We start from the raw sequence: 17678 nt of genomic DNA, 5'->3' as shown, positions 1-17678 counted from the left end.
CCCCACATTATGTCTTAAACCCAGAAGCCCTGCAGCCCACTTTTAGTAGCTGGGACCATGGAGTAAAGGCAAGCCATCCAGTCCATGTGGATGTTAAACAGGTGGTGTTGGTCTCCTAGAGGGCCAAGAATGTCTCTGCTCTTCCAGCCTGATTCTGGAGGCTTCTTCCAATGACATGTTGCCAACAGCTCTAATCTGGCATGCTTGAGTGCACGAGTATATGTGCATATGTATGTGTATGTATGTGCACATGAGTGTATATGTGTGTGCATAGCTGTGTGTGCATGTGGGTTGTGGTCAGGAAGCTGGGCAAGAACTAGGAAGTTCTGTTTCATTGGCCTGGTCGGTCTACATTTTTTGTTTGTTTATTTTTATTTTTTTTAATATATGAAATTTATTGTCAAATTGGTATCCATATAACACCCAGTGCTCATCCCAAAAGATACCCTCTTCAATACCCATCACCTACCCTCCCCTTCCTCCCACCCCCCATCAATCCTCAGTTTGTTCTCAGTTTTTAAGAGTCTCTTATGCTTTGGATCTCTCCCACTCTAACTGGTTGGTCTACATTTTATAGTATGCCCACAACTCCTGTAGCTCCTGACACTACAAATATGGGGAACAGTCTCATGAAGTGAAGAAAGTAGAGAATTTGGAGCTGATATACATGACGTTGCATCCTGGCTTTACCATGCAGCTGCAAAATTCAGGGACTTTTTAGAATGGGGATAAATAGCACCTATCTCATAAGAACGTATGAATTTTGCCTGTGGAAGATACCTAGTGAATATCTGTGAATAGTTAAATGACTGTTCCAAGGGGCCTACCTTAATTTCAAGGTCTCTGTCTGAAATGCAGAACATATGTAGTTTCATATTCACCTACTCTTCCCCTCTACCACCTTATTATTAATGAACATGTATGTATGTATGTGTCACTAACTTGTAACAAAAACAACTAGTATATTTAGAAGGCATGCTAAATACTGGGGTCCATGCCTAGAGGTCTGTGCGTATTAATTAACCAGAGATTCCCTATATTTCTGTGAGGCATTGTTACCCCCATTTTACAGATGAAAAATAACTAAGACTCAGAGTTTAGTATTTTGCATACTTTTTTACAGTCCCAAGTGTTAGCACCAGGTTTCACCTCAGTTCTCGTCCAAGGTCTACGCTGAATCATGTTGCTCCTGTGGGGAGAGAGGACTCCTTACTAGTCCTGCATTTTCTGCAGCTTCTGGTCCAGTGCTTCACACACATCAGGTCCTCAAAAACTGTTTACAAATGATAGGCACTCAATAAACACTTGGCTAAAGATTTCAAAATCCAGCTGTCCAGATCTAAGGAAGCCTCTTAGACTGGCAGTAAAGGTGAGGTCACAGAGGCCAGAACAGCCATTGCCCAGCCTCTAGCCCTTGATAAGATCAGGAAATTAACTACTTCTGGATTTTTTTTCTTTGAACAGAAAAGCAGAAGAAGCAAAGCTTAAAAAAGAAGGATTCAACAAATGTCTTATCCTGCGCCACTATAATGATCCTAAAGGCGTGGTGAAGGTAGACAACAGTCCCAAAGTTTCCCAATGTTTCTGGCTGGAGCTGCTGAAGAGGAAGCCTAAGATGCCAACAGTCAAAGAGGCTGACCCAGAGATGAAAAAGTTCCATTATGCCCTGGTAGACGGTTCCTCTTTGACCTAATATCCTTTTGAAATCCCAAGAGGAAAGGAGGATGGAAGGGGCTGGGCATGATAGAAAGGATGTCTCGAGAGGTAGGGCATTTCTGTTTCAGCAGAAAATCGCATGAGTATTGGAACAGGAAGTCTGATGCCTTGCCTCAATCTTTTGCTCTCAAGGGTCCACTTGCCCTCCTGCTGGAGACAAGAGAAGTCAATGCAAGAAAGAGGTTGGGGCAAGTTCTCTAGTTTGCAAGACTTACTTCTATTTAAGGGAACCTCTGGTTGTAGCTGTTAGGCTACAACAGCTCACATGGTTCTGAGAAAATGAGTTCTCCTTCATTTTCCTGGTTAGTAGAGAGAACCACATGGGCATTGGGCATCAAGAGGATCTAGCTTAGAGAGAAAAGAGATTTTGTGATAAATTCCTGCAAATCCAAAATGAAAAAGACCTCAAGAGGTTGGTGCAGCTAGGTTTTGTGAACTTGTTCACATATCCATAATTATCCCTCAGCCCTCCTTTGCTCTCATCTGTCCACAGATGTTGGCAGGGAGACACAGTCCTCCTGCTGCATGGTGTCAGGCCATACTGGGTAGCAATGGGCAACTTTGTTTTCCAGTGACTCTTCCATTAATAGAACCAATCTGACCAGACTTCCTTGCTATTATCCACAAGACTGGTTTCAAAGAGTTTGGGGCTAAAATGAGCATGTAAAAAACTGATGTTTACAGAGGGGAGGTGGGCAGGGAGTATGGGTTAAATGGGTGATGGGTATTAAGGAGGGCACTTGTGATGAGCACTGGATGTTGTATGTAAGTGTTGAATTATTACCTTCTACACCTGAAGCTAACAAATAAATAAATAAATAAATAGTAAGTAAATAAAAATGAGGGTGCAAGTAATGTGAACGTATGGGAAGAATATGCAAGTGGGAGTCAGGGAACCCGGCATGGCCTGGCACCACCATTATTGTACTCAGTGACCATGGGAAGGCGAGTCACCCCCTCTGGACTTCTGTCGGCTCATCTGTAAATAGTTGATTAGAAAAAAAATTAAATATGGGGCACCTGGGTGGCTCAGTCGGTTGAGCGTCCGACTTCGGCTCAGGTCATGATCTCACTGTCCGTGAGTTCAGGCCCTGTGTCAGGCTCTGTGCTGACAGCTCAGAGCCTGGAGCCTGTTTCAGACTCTGTGTCTTCCTCTCTCTGTCCCTCCCACTGTCTGTCTCTCTCTCTCTGTCAAAAATAAATAAACATTAAAATAATTTTTTTTCTAATTAAATAGGAGTTAACATCATTCCATATAAGAATAATTATTACCATTTTTGTTGGTTTTTATCAGTATCAGTTCCTTAACCTGTATTTTACCTATCCTTCTGGCCGCCTCGCTGTCTGCCAAAGCTATTCTGCTCTCCCTTGGGGTGGCATGTACACCAACATATTCAGTGACCTGCCAAATCAAGTTATCCTGGGAACCTTTACACCTTTTGGATGTGGTAGCATTTCTTTTCCTAAAAGGTATGTGAGATTCCAGACAAATTAGAACTTGTGGGTAAGTTAATGGGTGGAGAAAGAGCTACATCCCAACAGAGGCAAGGACAGGAAAGTAATTGTTTAAATGGTCAATCTAGGGGCACCTGGGTGGCACAGTCGGTTGAGCGTCCGACTTCAGCCAGGTCACGATCTCGAGGTCCGTGAGTTCCAGTCCCACGTTGGGTTCTGGGCTGATGGCTCAGAGCCTGGAGCCTGTTTCCAATTCTGTGTCTCCCTCTCTCTCTGCCCCTCCCCCGTTCATGCTCTGTCTCTCTCTGTCCCAAAAATAAATAAACGTTGAAAAAAAAATTTTTTAAATGGTCAATCTAATTTGGAAACTAGGTAAGGAAAATGAAACATATGCATGTGTTCATGGCTGCTCCAGGTTGAGACTTGCAAATTTCAACAGGCCAGAAGACCATAGGCCTCAAAGAATCCATTTGCACCATCCACATGATAATGCTGTCTCTCAGGAGCAGAGGGGCCTATACGAAGGCAAGGCCCCAAGAATACAAAGGCTGGGAACTGAAACAGGAAGACTGTTATTTAGGTGGGCCAGGGGTCAGCTGGGCCTCTCTGCCCCCTTAAGAACTGGTTGCACTGGCAGTACCACCATCCCATACCCTTACAAAGTCTCACATCGGGGGCTGGGTGGCTCAGTGGGTTAAGCTCCCGACTTCGGCTCAGGTCATGATCTCACGGTTCATGGGTTCAAACCCCACATCAGGCTCTGTGCTGACAGCTCAGAGACTGGAGCCTGCTTTGGATTCTGTGTGTGTGTCTCTCTGCACCTCCCCCTCTCGTTCTCTCTCTCTCTCTCTCTCTCTCTCTCAAAAATAAATAAACGTTAAAACAAAATTTAAAAAAAAGAAAAAGTCTCACATCCTTCTCAAGATTGCTGCAAAATTCTCAGGGGTTATAATCTCACGGTCTCCTCTGACTTTGACTCCCTGCCTCCTTTGAATCTTGTTCTCCACTCTGCCTTGTAACTGTGGGTTTATTTTGGCTCTCTTTTATTTGAGACAATTGGGAAATTTGCTCCTTTTTTTGATTTTCAAACATAAAAACCCCTCTGTGAGGATGGCCACATTTGTTGGTGGTTTGGGTCACAGAAAACTTACTGCATGCTGCATCAAACATCTCAAATGAAGTGTAAAATGTACAAACATGTTTTAAAAGTGCTTCATGTCCACTTTTTCATTTTCCTCTCCAGGATCCTCTTTTATTCTTATCCCTTCTATTTTAAAAGCCCCTTGTCCCTTTTCATTCCCCACCCTCCAAATCTTTTCATTTTCTTATGAAAGAGAAATTCAGTTCTTTATAGCTATATGCCCCATCCAACTAATTTTTGCATATTCAAGCACTTAGCTAACAATCTGGATAAGCCATCCTGGGAGTAGGGGAGGAGATGAGAGAGGGATCAAAGAAGAGGGCATGAGGTTATTTTGCTACCTCACACTGCTGTCAATCAGCCACACCATTGCTACCACATGTCTTATTCATTCATCTATGCATTTCTCCTTCTTTTTGTTCCTTTAGTAAGTATTTATTGAGCATCTATCATGTCAGATTAGAATAAAGAGGAATATAAAGTTCCTGTTTGTCAGGAGATTTGTTACAGGGAAACTGAAGAGCAATATTTAGAAAGGGAAATGAATGCAGAACATTGAAACAAAAAGGTATCTGTAGAAAATATTCGTTGATTCAACAAATATTTGCAGAGGACCTACTAGCATGAACACTGTTTAGTCACAGGGGATATAGAAGAGAACAAAACAAAGTCCTTAAGCAGCTTCCATTTTAGTGAAGGGAGACAGAGTAAACAAACAAATATATACCATATCAAGTGATGAAAGAGGTTTTAAAAATAAATGAATAAAGCAGGGTAAGGGGAACTGAAGAGTGGTGGGAATGGGGAATTGCTATTCTATATTGGATGACCAAAGAAAGTCTCTTTGATAAGGGACCATGTGAGCAGAAACATATGGCAGTGCAGGGCAAACCGTGCTGTGGACAGGAAAAGTGTTGTAAGCAGAGGGAAAAGCCAGAGCTAAGACCCTCAGCTGTGAGTGTGCTAAACAAATCGAAACTAAATGGTGATCTCTGGAATGCTGGCTCCCCGAAAATATCACCAAAATATCAACCTGTTGATAAGACAAAGCTGAGTTTGTTCTAACCAAGGCAAGGGAGAGCACTACCTTGATGGAATCTCACTTCCTGTGAGTAGAGAAGCCAACCCAAAAATCTACTGGTTGAGGAATAGTAGAGTGAGCTACAAGGTTCCATTATCATGGATACAAATTTCAGTCCACATGTTCAGATGAGCAGGAAATACAACTTATTTTTTCAACACTCAATTTAATTTCTAGATAGTTTCTACCAGCGGGTGGCAGAAACTTAGAGCCCTGGTATCCTTTCCCCAAGAGTTCATTTCCATTCCAAGGAGCTGATAAAATGAGAAAGCATTAGTGGCTGGGGAAGTGTCGTTTGGTTCTCAGGCATCTTCATTCTAAATGGTCTGTGTGATTGGTCTCTGAAGCTCATGGGTGCATCCCTCTGGCTCCAGTTGCAAGGTCTTCCAAGGCCAGGCTTTTTCTCAGCTACTCCCACATCTTTATGAGCACACAAGAAACATTTGTCTGGCTTTGTCTTACCCTGAACATGGGGAAATCAAGGCTGTTCCACTCCCATCTGTGTAGAAGTCTCATGCATCTATTCTCTTACTCTTGAGTTATGTTGGGCCTGAGGTCAGTCCCAAGGCTCACCACCTGCCCAGGCTTTCAAATCCCTTAAATTCATATGGGATTTACTACTCTACTGAGGGCTCCACCCCACCCACCCCACACCCACCCTGCAACTGGCCTTCGGAGGATGGCACAGAGCTTTTTCTCTAGAGGTTTCTTTCACTGAACTTCCTTACTTAGCCTCTGATACTCCTTTCCACCCCCTACTCCTTTGCGGTAGGAAAATCTGCTCCTGACAGATTACATATTCTCCCATATCCCTATTGCCATGTGTCTAGATCTCAGCTTTTCAATCTCAAAAGTCAAGAGTTTGACACTGTTATTCTCACAACACTTTCCTGAAGCCACAGGTGCTGTTCAAGATTTAGGTGAGTGGGAGAAGGCCATGGGTAAAAAGGAAAGACTGGGAAGAGAGCAGTGTGAATTTCTCCCACTACATTACACTGCATTCCCATTAAGGATGACAAGTACAGGAACAATGTAAATACTTGGAATTTATGTGTGTGTGTGTGTGTGTGTGTGTGTGTGTATGCATTTGTGTGTATACATATATATTATATATAGTACTGTAAAAAAACTAGCAATCTATACATAGTATTTATAGTCATTTAGCAAGAAATATATAGGTATTATTGATTTTATAATAATAAAAATGTAAATATTATTTTAGAATTTATATATACATTGTAACTACCCTATTGTGTGGTTGTGAGACCTAAATAAGACAAATTACCATGTCAGTTTTCAGTGTGTTCTAAGACAGGTAGGCTAAGGCAGATATAGATAACTTTTGAATGTGATGGATATGTTTATGGCATAGAATATGGTGATGGTTTCATGGATGTATACTTATCTCCCAAATCATTAAATTATATGTATTAAATATGTATAACTTTTGGTATGTCAGTCATACATCAAAATATTTTTTTAAAGAAAGACAGATGAGTAGATGGATGGATGGATGGATGGACAGATATGGAAATAGGTAGATAGGTAAAGATCTGAAAAGTTCTAAGACAGAGATACTGAGCAGCAGGAAGTGGGGACAGAGGATGTACGGAGTGGGGAGGTTTTTTTTGTTTTTTTTTAATTTTTTTTTCAACGTTTATTTATTTTTGGGACAGAGAGAGACAGAGCATGAACGGGGGAGGGGCAGAGAGAGAGGGAGACACAGAATCGGAAGCAGGCTCCAGGCTCTGAGCCATCAGCCCAGAGCCCGACGCGGGGCTCGAACTCCCGGACAGCGAGATCGTGACCTGGCTGAAGTCGGACGCTTAACCGACTGCGCCACCCAGGCGCCCCCGGAGTGGGGAGTTTTGAGAATACCAAGGCTGAGAATGTGTGCACCTGTGACAGTAAACAGGCAGGAACAACACTGAGAGATGCCATCATAGGGATCATGAAAGTTGGTGTTTTAAAGTGTTATGGCTCTATAATGCTTTAGGAAACATGCCTCAGCTAAATGTTTCTTTGTAAAGTCAGAGATGGTTAAGTGTAGAAATATAACACTGCCCAAGAATAAGGACTGACCAGGAAGACCTGTCCTGTTCTCTATAATTCTGGGGTTTCTCTTTGTCCTTGGAAACTGCTCACGAGGATCTTGACCTCAAATTCTTATCCCAGTGGTATTCCTGAGCCTAACCAGTACCTGACCCAAATCTTCTCCTGATTTCCACCATATCCTGCAACCTTCCCCAACTCCAATCCCTCTCCATCTCATATTTCAGAAGCTCAGGAAAAGGAGGGTGAGGTATAGCACTAAGTGTTAACAAGGATCAGGGTGAGGTCAAAGGTGGGCTAAAGGAATCAGGTGACAATGTCAAAATGTCCACAGCCAACTAACTGCAGGTAACAGATGCTGCAGGTCTCTTCAAGACCACCTACACCATGTGTTAATTTATTGTTAGCTGCCTGTGGCTGCCATTACAAATTGCCATAAACTGGGTGAGTTAGAATACCAAAAATTTATTCTTTGGAGTTCAGGAGCCCAGAAATTAGAAATCAGGGTATTGGCAGTGTTGATTCCTTCTGAAAGCTCCGAGGGAGAATCCATACTATGCTGCTTTGCTAGCTTCTGGTGGTTGCTGGCAATCCTTGGTGTTCCTTGGCTTGTAGACACGTCACTCCAATCTCTGCCTCCATCTTCATATTGCCTTTTTCTCTATGACCTCTTCTCTTCTTATAAGGACACTAACCATTGGATTTAGGATCCATTCTAAATCCACCTCGAAATCTTCAAATGCCCTATTTCCAAATAAAGTGACGTTCTGAGGTTCAAGGTGAATATGAATTTGGGGGGAACAATCCGGCAGACACAATAATTACTGTTCCTCTATATTTACCCTTCTTTGGGATATTACTTACCCCCATACCTCTGCCTGCTCCTCTCCCATGTACTTAATTTCAATTTAGTTGGTGACTCTAATATTTAAAGCACCACAAATGGAAAATTTGCACCAAAGGTACCTTAAGTATATAAATGTAGCAAATAAAAGAAAAGCATAAGACGTGCCTTAGAAAAACATTTTCTGGCCTTTGGAGTTTTAGGAAGAGATTTACATTGTAGTTTATTCCTAAGGCAGCCTTTCAGTGAACTAAGGCACTATGTGAATAAACTCACCCTCCCAATTTGCTGAATTTGAATTTTTTGAATGAGTCCTGATCACATATTTTCCCATCCTTTGTATTTTGACTTCTCTTGATTTCAAGAAAATGCGAATTGAAAGTTAGGTCATGTAGAAAGTAAGAACCCCCTCGTCCGTTTTTTAAGCTCTTTCAGAAATATGCTTTTGTGTGTTTCTGCCATGTTAAGCATTTCATATGTGCTGACCATGCTTCTGGTGAAGCCCCTTCCCTGGCTGTTTTTGTAAGCCAAATCACCTGTTGAATGTGTCAGAAGTTTACTAGCAAAAGAGTACAAGTAGGTAAAAATCTAAAAGAAATAAAAAACTAATGCTTGATTCTCAAGATGCAGGTAGAGAGAGACAGATTTATGGGGTAGCAAAGTGCCTTGGTGAGCAGCATGTGAGCACCTGCCCTCCCTGTGGAAGAGACTTTCCCAACTTTGATGTTGAGATGAAAAGATGATGACAGAATCTGGAAGCATTTCAAAGGTTGAGAAAGCACATACTTTCAACAAGTCTTTCCCCCTCCCAACCCTAGTAACTCAACAGTTTCGAAAGAAAGATTAAGAAACACTGCATAATTCTATAGCATTTTAATTGAACATTTTATTCTGTGACATCACAGAGCAGAAAACTAACAATTGCTTTCATGAAGAACAAGCGTATTTTCACTTCATTTTTCCAGGGATTGTTAAAGTTAGATTCTTTGGAAACTGTTTCTGGTGAGCTCAATTGAAACATCTCAGCCTTATTACTGCTAATGGGTGTCACTTTGTGTTGAGAGGGCACTTTTTTCATGTTATTTAATTTTCCCAGGAACCCTCTTGATTAAATGTAATTCCTAGCTGAGACAAATTGAGGCTCATAGAAAATGGAAACCTTTTCCAAGTCTGCATGGTAGAGAAAAACATTGGAGCCAGTTTGCACACTCTAATCCCAATGTGTAATTTTCACCTTTCCAACCCTTAATGCAGAGACAGAGGTCTAGATCTGACCACACAATATATGAGCAATAATAAGAGTAGTAATAATCATAGTCATAATCGTGGCAATGAGCATGGGCTTTGGGGTTAGATGTATCTGGCAATAGGCTGGAGCAACAGAGAAACTGGGCTATGTGTTTCCGTATCTAGCAGACTAAGCTCAGGCTTCTTGACTGGGTGGCTGGGTTCTAAAAGCAGCAAGAGTAAAGACAAATCCCAGGCATACACACTTTTCAAGCCTTCTCTAGTATCATGTTTGCTAATGACTCATTTGATCAAAGCAAGTCATGTGAACAACCCTGCATTCAAGGGGTGGAAAAATAGAACTTCTACTTTCCTTGGAAGAAGTTGCAAAAATATTGCAGCCATTGTTGCAGATGATCACAAGGGCAACACTGAATCTAAATTATGACTTCTCTCTGTCTCTCTGCCTCTCTTCACCCCCTGTTCTATTTTGAACAATAATGTATAATAGAATTTGAGAATTATAAGTACATAAGATGATCACTTAACAGTATTAGTCTGTTAACCACCAATCCCTCCTCTCAAGAGTGTTCATGAAAATTTGCAAGGCTTGGGTGTCTTCTTTCTCCTGCTTTTGGTCCAGATATTCTTACATTTTCACTTAGAATTCTGTGTCATCCTCTGATTCCTTTCTACATTCTGTGTTGGTCCAGACTGGATTGGTCATGTCCTTTTATTTCAGATCTCAAGTATGACACTGCACAACTGCACACAAAGTTTAGACACTATGAAATCTGTATTTGTATTGCTTTAGTGATTTCTTTTCCTGCCTGGTATTCTATAGGATCCCTACTTTCTGAACTATTTGGAGATGGGAATTCTTCTTGTGCTCCCTGGAATGTGAATATCTCCTAGAAATTGATATTTATGACAATGGTGAAAGTAATTTAATGGAATTCCCCAGTTATAGGCTAATTATTGCTTTAAATACTTTTCCCTTTTAACACTTAATACTTCTTTTCTTCTTAATAAGGTGTTTTGCAGCTATATGGCATTTGGAATTAACAGCTCTCCATTTGTGGCCTTATCCATGGGTTTCACTGTTAAATATTTCATGTGGACTGCCATGTAGATTATACTGCCTAATAAGAGTATGTATCAAAATGGAACTTGGTGACTTTGAAAGTTTCAGAAAACCTTCCCTGCTCTGGCTCCTTTCCAACCTATCTCCTATCACTTACTCCCTTGTTTAGTAAACTTCTGTCTCTCTTCATGGCCTTCATAGCCTTTGTTCCCTGTGACTGAAAGCTCTTGTCCCAACTCTTTGCACAACAGGTTTCTTATCTTTAAGGTCTCAGTTTAAATATCACCTGCTAGGAGAGATCTTTATTTTTTTCTTTTTGTTTTAGATAGCTTTATTGAGAAAAAATTACATTCCATAAAATTTGCCCATTTAAAGTGTACAATTAAATGGTTTTCGGTATATCTACAGAGTTTTGCCACCATCACCATAATCTAATGTTAGAACATTTTTGTCATCTTGCGGTGCCTGAGTAGCTCAGTTCATGATCTCGCAGTTCGTGCGTTTGAGCCCCACATCGGGTTCTGTGCTGATGGCTCAGAGCCTGGAGCCTGCTTTGGATTCTGTGTCTCCCTCTCTCTCTGCCCTCCCTACCCCACCCCTTCTTGCACTCTGTCTCTCTCTGTCTCTCAAAAATGAATAAACGTTAAAAAAAATGAATAAACGTTAAAAAAAAAATTTTAAGTACATTTTTGTTACCTCGAAAAGAAACCTTGTACAATTAGCATTCACTCACCATTCAACACTCTCACCTCTAACCCTAAGCAGCCACTAATCTACCTTCTGCCTCTACACGTTTGTCTATTCTGAACATTTCACATAAATGCAATCCTATAATCTGTGGTATTTTGTGACTGGCTTTTTTCACTTAGCATTAGGCTTTCAAGTTTCATCCATGTTATAGCATGTTTCAGTACTTCATTTCTTTTTATGGCCACATAATATTCCATTATATGGATATACCACCTTTCATTTCTCCATTCCTGAGTTGGTGAATATTTGTGTTGTTTCCATTTGGGGGCTACTATGAATAATGCTACTGCAAACATTCACAAACAAGTTTTTGTGTGGTTATACAGTAACTCGATTTAAAAATTTTTAAGGAACTTCCAGACTGTTTTCCAAAAGATGCCACTTCTGACCATTTATTTTAAGAAGGCTTATCCTTTTTGTTATTCTAGTGATGACTTTATTGCTTATTGGCACTAATTATAATATGAAATTGAATGTTCATTTACTGTGTCTGTGTAACTAGAATGTGAGCTCCATGATGGGAGACACCACTTATATCTTGTTCACTGCTTTATCCCCAAATACTTAGTATGTTCCTAGTACATACTGAGTGCTTAATAAAATGTTTGTTGAATGATTGAACAGTGAATTAACAAGACTCCAGGAAATATTTGTGTCAGGCTATTGGGAATAGGTGGTGGGGGGAGGCTAGATCAGCTGGGATTCTAAGACAGACAGCCATAAAAAATATAATAAAAAAATTTGTAGCAGTTATATATATTCAATATATATGTATAATGCTTTACTATAGCAAATAACAGAAAGTTCCATTTCTAATTGTAGAGAAGATGGGCTCTAGATGCAGTATAATTTGTGACTTAGTGATGTCATGTAAGATCCAGATTCTTTTCATCTTTCTACTCAGCTATCCTTGGCATCCTTTCTTCTGAGGTGGTTCCCCTGGTGGCTACCAGTGACACTGGCTATGTGCTCCTTTTTATGTCTAGCAGGAAAAATTTTAAAACTCTTTTTTTCATGGATCAAGTATATGTCCTTCCTTTGAGTCTCTTCAGACCAACAGGCCTACCCCTGAATTAAAAACACCTGTCAAAGGAATGCCATGCAACTATGGGCTTAGATACTCAACATCTACCTCTGTAAATGGGGGTAGGCTCAGTGAAGGGTGAAGAGATGAATAAACAGAAATTTGTTTGAAAGGAAGGAAGGGATAGAGAATGGATGCTGGGTAGGCAACCAACAGTGGAGCAGATAGAACTTGATTTGGATCAGCAATCTCTAAGGGTCTGATCCAGTAGGAAGGGGCATGGCAGCAGCAGAATTTCTAAAGATGTGGTGATATTCATTGGAGGGAGGGAGGGAGAAGTACCTAGACCCAGGGACTGGCAAAAGTTTTTCCATAAAGGGCCAGATAGTCAATATTTTAGGTTGTTCAGGCTATACAGTCTCTGTGGCAACTACCCAACTCTGCCATTGTAACATGAAAGCAGCCATACCCAACACGTAAACATGTGGGCATGCTCTGTTCCAGTAACATTTTATTTACAAAAACAAGCAGCAGGCCGAATTTGGCTTGTAGGTTGAAGTTCACCTCTTTCTGACCTAGACCATGGCTAACATAATAACATTATGCTCGTTATTGAAAAAACAACTTAGAACCCATGTTTCCCTAAAGTTGGATCAGCCTTTTCATTCTTATATATGCTCTTACACAAGGATACTGGTTGATTCTCCTCTAAGTTTGAAGATTTAAATCATAACTACCTAATATTTAGTGAGTGCTTACTAAGCGTCAGGTCCATTTGCATTTTATTCTTTCTCTAACTGCTCTCTTGCTGCTTTCAAGATTTTGTTTGTCATTGGCTTTTAACAGTTTGACTGTAATGTGTGTAGGTGTGGATCTCCTTGAGCTTTGAAATACTGAGCTTCTTGGATGTAGACATTAATGTTTTCCAAAAAACTTGGGAAGTTTAGGCCATTATTTATTTAAATATTTGTTTTCTGCCCACTTTTCTCTTCCTGGTACTCCTGTTTAATGTATGTTGATGTTTTTAATGGGATCCCATGGGACTCTGAAATTCTGTTTCTCTTCACTCTTTTTCCTTTCTGTTCTGCAGACTGGATAATCCCTACTGAGTTATCTTCAAGTTCACTGATTTTTATGCCAACTCAGAGAGGCTTTTGAGCCAGTCTAGTGAAGTTTTCATTTCCATTATTATATTTTTAAATTCCAGAATATCCACTTAGATTTTTAAAATTCCATGGGGCGCCTGGGTGGCTCAGTCAGTTAAACGTCCGACTTCGGCTCAGGTCATGATTTCACAGTCCTTGGTTTCGAGCCCCATGTCGGGCTCTGTGCTGACAGCTCAGAGCCTGGAGCCTGCTTCAGATTCTGTGTCTCCCTCTCTCTCTGACCCTCCCCCATTCATGCTCTGTCTCTCTCTGTCTCATAAATAAACATGAAAAAAAATTTTTTTAAATAAAATTTCTTTTTGTTGATATTCCCTACCTGATGGCTCATTATAATTGTATTTTTCTTTAATCGAAACACCGTTCCCTTTATTTTTTTAAATTAATTTATTTACATTGAAAGAGAGGAAGAGAGTGAGTGGGACAGCGGCAGAGATTGAGGGAAAGAGAGAGAATCCAAAGCAGGCTCCGCACTGTCATCATGGAGCCCAATGCAGGGCTCAAACCCACAAACAGTGAGATCATAACCTGAGCTGAAGTTGGACGCTGAACCGATTTAACCACCCAGGCGCACCCTCCTTTAGTTTTGTGGGGTTTTTTAGCATATTCATATTAGCTGCTTTAAAGGTTTTGTCTGGTCCAACATCTGCACCCGTTAAAGATAGCTTCTATTTCCTGATTTTCTTCCTATGTGTCACATTTCCCTGTTTCTTTGCATGTCTTATAATTTTTTACTGAAACTAGATATTCTAGGTAATATATTGTAACAACTCTGGATTCTGATCCCCTTCCCCTTCCAGAAGTATATCTTGTCTAATTTTGTCTCTCACAAATCACCCTATTAGGTGATATAATATATAACTCACCCAGACAAAAATAACCCCCTTTAAGACATAATTCCCTTATGGGAACTAGTTTTTCCTAGTATTGGCATCTGAATACGACCCTTAGTCTGATAGGGTCAACCTCATTTAGGTATCAATATATAATAACACTTGGGACAGTGTGGAGATAAAATAGAATTGGTTGAGAAGGTGTAAGCTTATAGTCTATGGTGATAAACTCCAAATAAACCCCTATAATATATGGATATAAAAAGAATGCAAAGAATGTTCAGAGGCATGTGAGATCAGTGTTTGGTTTTACATAACTAAGAAGGTGAAAACATCTAACTGGCAGGACTAGGGCTGAGTTCACTGCAGGCTGGACCCTATTGCACCAGACTCTAGAGTATTAGGTTCTCCTGAAATGCCTGTTTTTTGCATCAGTGTTCTTATAACTGAGTCAAAGTCTTTGCTTAAGTACTATTTATTAATGTTAAATCCTTATTAATTGACTCCTGTGTGAAACTTCACTTTCCTCCAACAAACTGCAAATACTGGCTCTGGCTAAAGGTTGTTGAAGCTTTCTGCAGCTCTAACCAGAGAATTTACTATTTACAGCTTCCCAATGAGAAAGCTCACTATGAGGTAGGAGTGAGAGTATATTGTTATTTGTGTATAAAAGCAATTCATGACCATGAAAAAAATTTTTTGCCAAGTAAAATTAAAATTGTATTGCATGGAAATTAAAATTTTCTCTTCCTCTGAATCTCAAATCCCTTCTGTCAGTGTATCCACAGAAAAGAGCATTTGTCTATTCTACAAATACATCCACACACACATCCATACACATGTTTGCTTAGTTTTCTCTTTTACTTTTTGTGACAGGCATTTTAAATTCCTAGTGAAAAAAAAGCATTTCTTGTCCTGAAGTCTGAGCTAAAATTAGAGTCCCCATTTGTGAGCCCCTATGATAATTCCATTGCAACACCCTTAACACATTTTCAAAAAGAGAGCTCAACTGACAAATAACTGATAACTAATAAATAAAATGTAGTCTATCCATAAAACAACTTGAATGCATTATTCATAATAGCCAAAAGTAGAAACAACTCCAATGTCCTTCAATTGATGAATGGATAAACAAAATGTGGTACATCTGTACAATGGAATATTATTCAGCCATAAAAAGGAATGAAGTACTGATACATTCTACAGCATGAATGAACCTTGAAAACATTATGCTAAATGAAAGAAATCAGTCTCAAAGACCGCATATTGTATGATTCCATTTGTATGAAATGTCCAGAATAGGCAAATCTATAGAGACAGAAAGTAGATTAGTGGTTGCCAGGGGAACTAGGGGAGGAAAGAATGGGGAGTTACTGCTAATGGATGGGCATATGGGTTTTTTTGAGGGGGATGGAAATGTTGTAAAATTGGCTGAGGTGATAGCTGTGCAATTCTGCAAATATACTAGAAATCATTGGATTGTACATTTAAATTTTTTTTAATTTAAGTTTGTTTATTTATTTTTGAAAGAGAGAGAGAGAGAGTGAGCAGGGGAGTGGGGAGGAGCAGAGAGAGGGAGAGTGAGAATCCCAAGCAGGCTCCCATGAACTGTGAGATCATGATCTGAGCCAAAACCAAGAGTCATAAACCACCCAGGTGCCCCTGAACTGTACATTTTAAATAGTGACTAGTATGATGTGAATTATATTTTGATAAAGCTGTTATATATAAAAGAAAGAACTCAAAATATTAGTATATAATTTGCTGTCCTATATTGCATCATTAAAGTATATGTCATTATTTCCCTTTTACCTACAACAAAACTGGACCTAAATGTGGTGTTTACTGTTTGCAAAAATTTTATGAAATATTTAAAAAATTCCCCTTGTCACTTAAATAATATTAAATTTAAAATAAAAGCTATAAAGGGACGCCTGGGTGGCTCAGTTGATTAAGCATCCAACTTCGGTTCAGGTCATGATCTCACTGTTCGTCTGAGCCCCACGTTGGGCTCTGTGCTGACAGCTCAGAGCCTGGAACCTGCTTCGGATTCTGTGTGTGTCTCTCTCTCTGCCCCTCCCTGCTCACGCTCTGTCTCTATCTCTCTCTCAAAAATAAATAAACATTTAAAAATAAATAAAATAAAAAGCTATACATAAAATATAATAGTGGTTGATACAAAAATTGGGCCAAATGATTTTTGAGATCTCCTTTAGGACTAATTTACAGGTAATTTTACAGGATTATAAATCAACAAAGTTAAAATTGAAATGACAATACATCCCAAATCTTTACATTCTGGGTAGAAGCCAGAATATTTAGTGCCCTGATCAAACGTTAATATTGCTCAAGAGTTAGGCGTACACTGGGAAATTGCCCCCTTGATTATTTTTTAAATTTAGTTATCTCTTTTAAGAGAAAGAGAGAGAGAGAAGGAGAGAGGGAGTCCCAAGCAGTTCGGCACTCATAGCATGGAGCTGGACTTGGGTCTTGAACTTGAATTCACAAACCATGAGATCATGACCTGAGCCAAAATCAAAAGTCAGATGCTTAACCAACTGAGCCACCTAGGTCCCCCCCCCAACTTCAATTATTTGTTACATAAAATTAAATGTCTAAGATGAGAATTATATTCATAAAACAGGAGGTGATTTCCCTCCACTTGCAGCTCTGGAGTGGTTGCTTCCTCATCCTCTTCCTGTCTTCTTTGCTAACAGTAACTAAGCAAAAGAATACAACACCATCTGCTGATGATATTTTGGGAACTTCACAGAAGCCCAAAACACTAAGCCTCATGGCTGAATCCTGCCCCTGTTCAATTTCATCCTGGGCACCAGAAACCATTCCTTGGAAGAGGATACAGAACTGAAGCCTCTGAAAGAGAAAAGGCAAAAACAAAACAAAACAAAAAGCTGTCTTCAAAGGGATTTCATTATTTTATCATTAACAATCTTTTTTTTTTCAAAGTTTATTTATTTTTGGGAGAGAGTGGGGGAGAGGCAGAGAGAGAGGGGAACAGAGGATCCTAAGCAGGCTCTGCACTGACAGCAGAGAGCCTGATGCGGGACTTGAACTTATGAATCATGAGATCATGACTTGAGCTGAAGTCCGACACTTAACTGACTGAGCCACCCAGGTGCCCCCATTAACAGTCTTTTAAATTAATCCTCCTTTTGTGCACCTGTCATCCCACCAAAGGGGTGTCTTGGTGAGAAAGCTCAGCAGCCCATACTAGCAGGAAGATGAATGAAAGGGGATGTAGGCTGGGACCCTTGTTGCCCCGATCCAGTGTGTAGGGAAACGCCAAG

At 40.1% G+C, this 17678-nt stretch overlaps 1 protein-coding gene across 9 annotated transcripts in view; it reads left to right on the top strand.

The window, feature by feature from the left end:
* LOC102901233 (uncharacterized protein C3orf20 homolog) overlaps positions 1 to 17678 on the top strand; it is a 134905-nt gene that overhangs the window by 42892 nt on the left and 74335 nt on the right. For all 9 annotated transcript variants that reach the window (XM_045062182.1, XM_045062176.1, XM_045062181.1 and 6 more), the window contains 2 exons: positions 1465 to 1692; positions 3037 to 3186. In XM_045062182.1, the coding sequence (XP_044918117.1) occupies positions 1465 to 1692; positions 3037 to 3186 (378 nt within the window). The remainder of the gene's footprint in view (positions 1 to 1464; positions 1693 to 3036; positions 3187 to 17678) is intronic.

This window comes from Felis catus, chromosome B4 (genome assembly GCF_018350175.1).
Source record: "Felis catus isolate Fca126 chromosome B4, F.catus_Fca126_mat1.0, whole genome shotgun sequence".
NCBI classification, from domain to species: Eukaryota; Metazoa; Chordata; class Mammalia; order Carnivora; family Felidae; genus Felis; species Felis catus.
The sequence above is the reverse complement of the archived record's forward strand: the minus strand, read 5'-3'. Positions and strand labels throughout refer to the sequence as shown.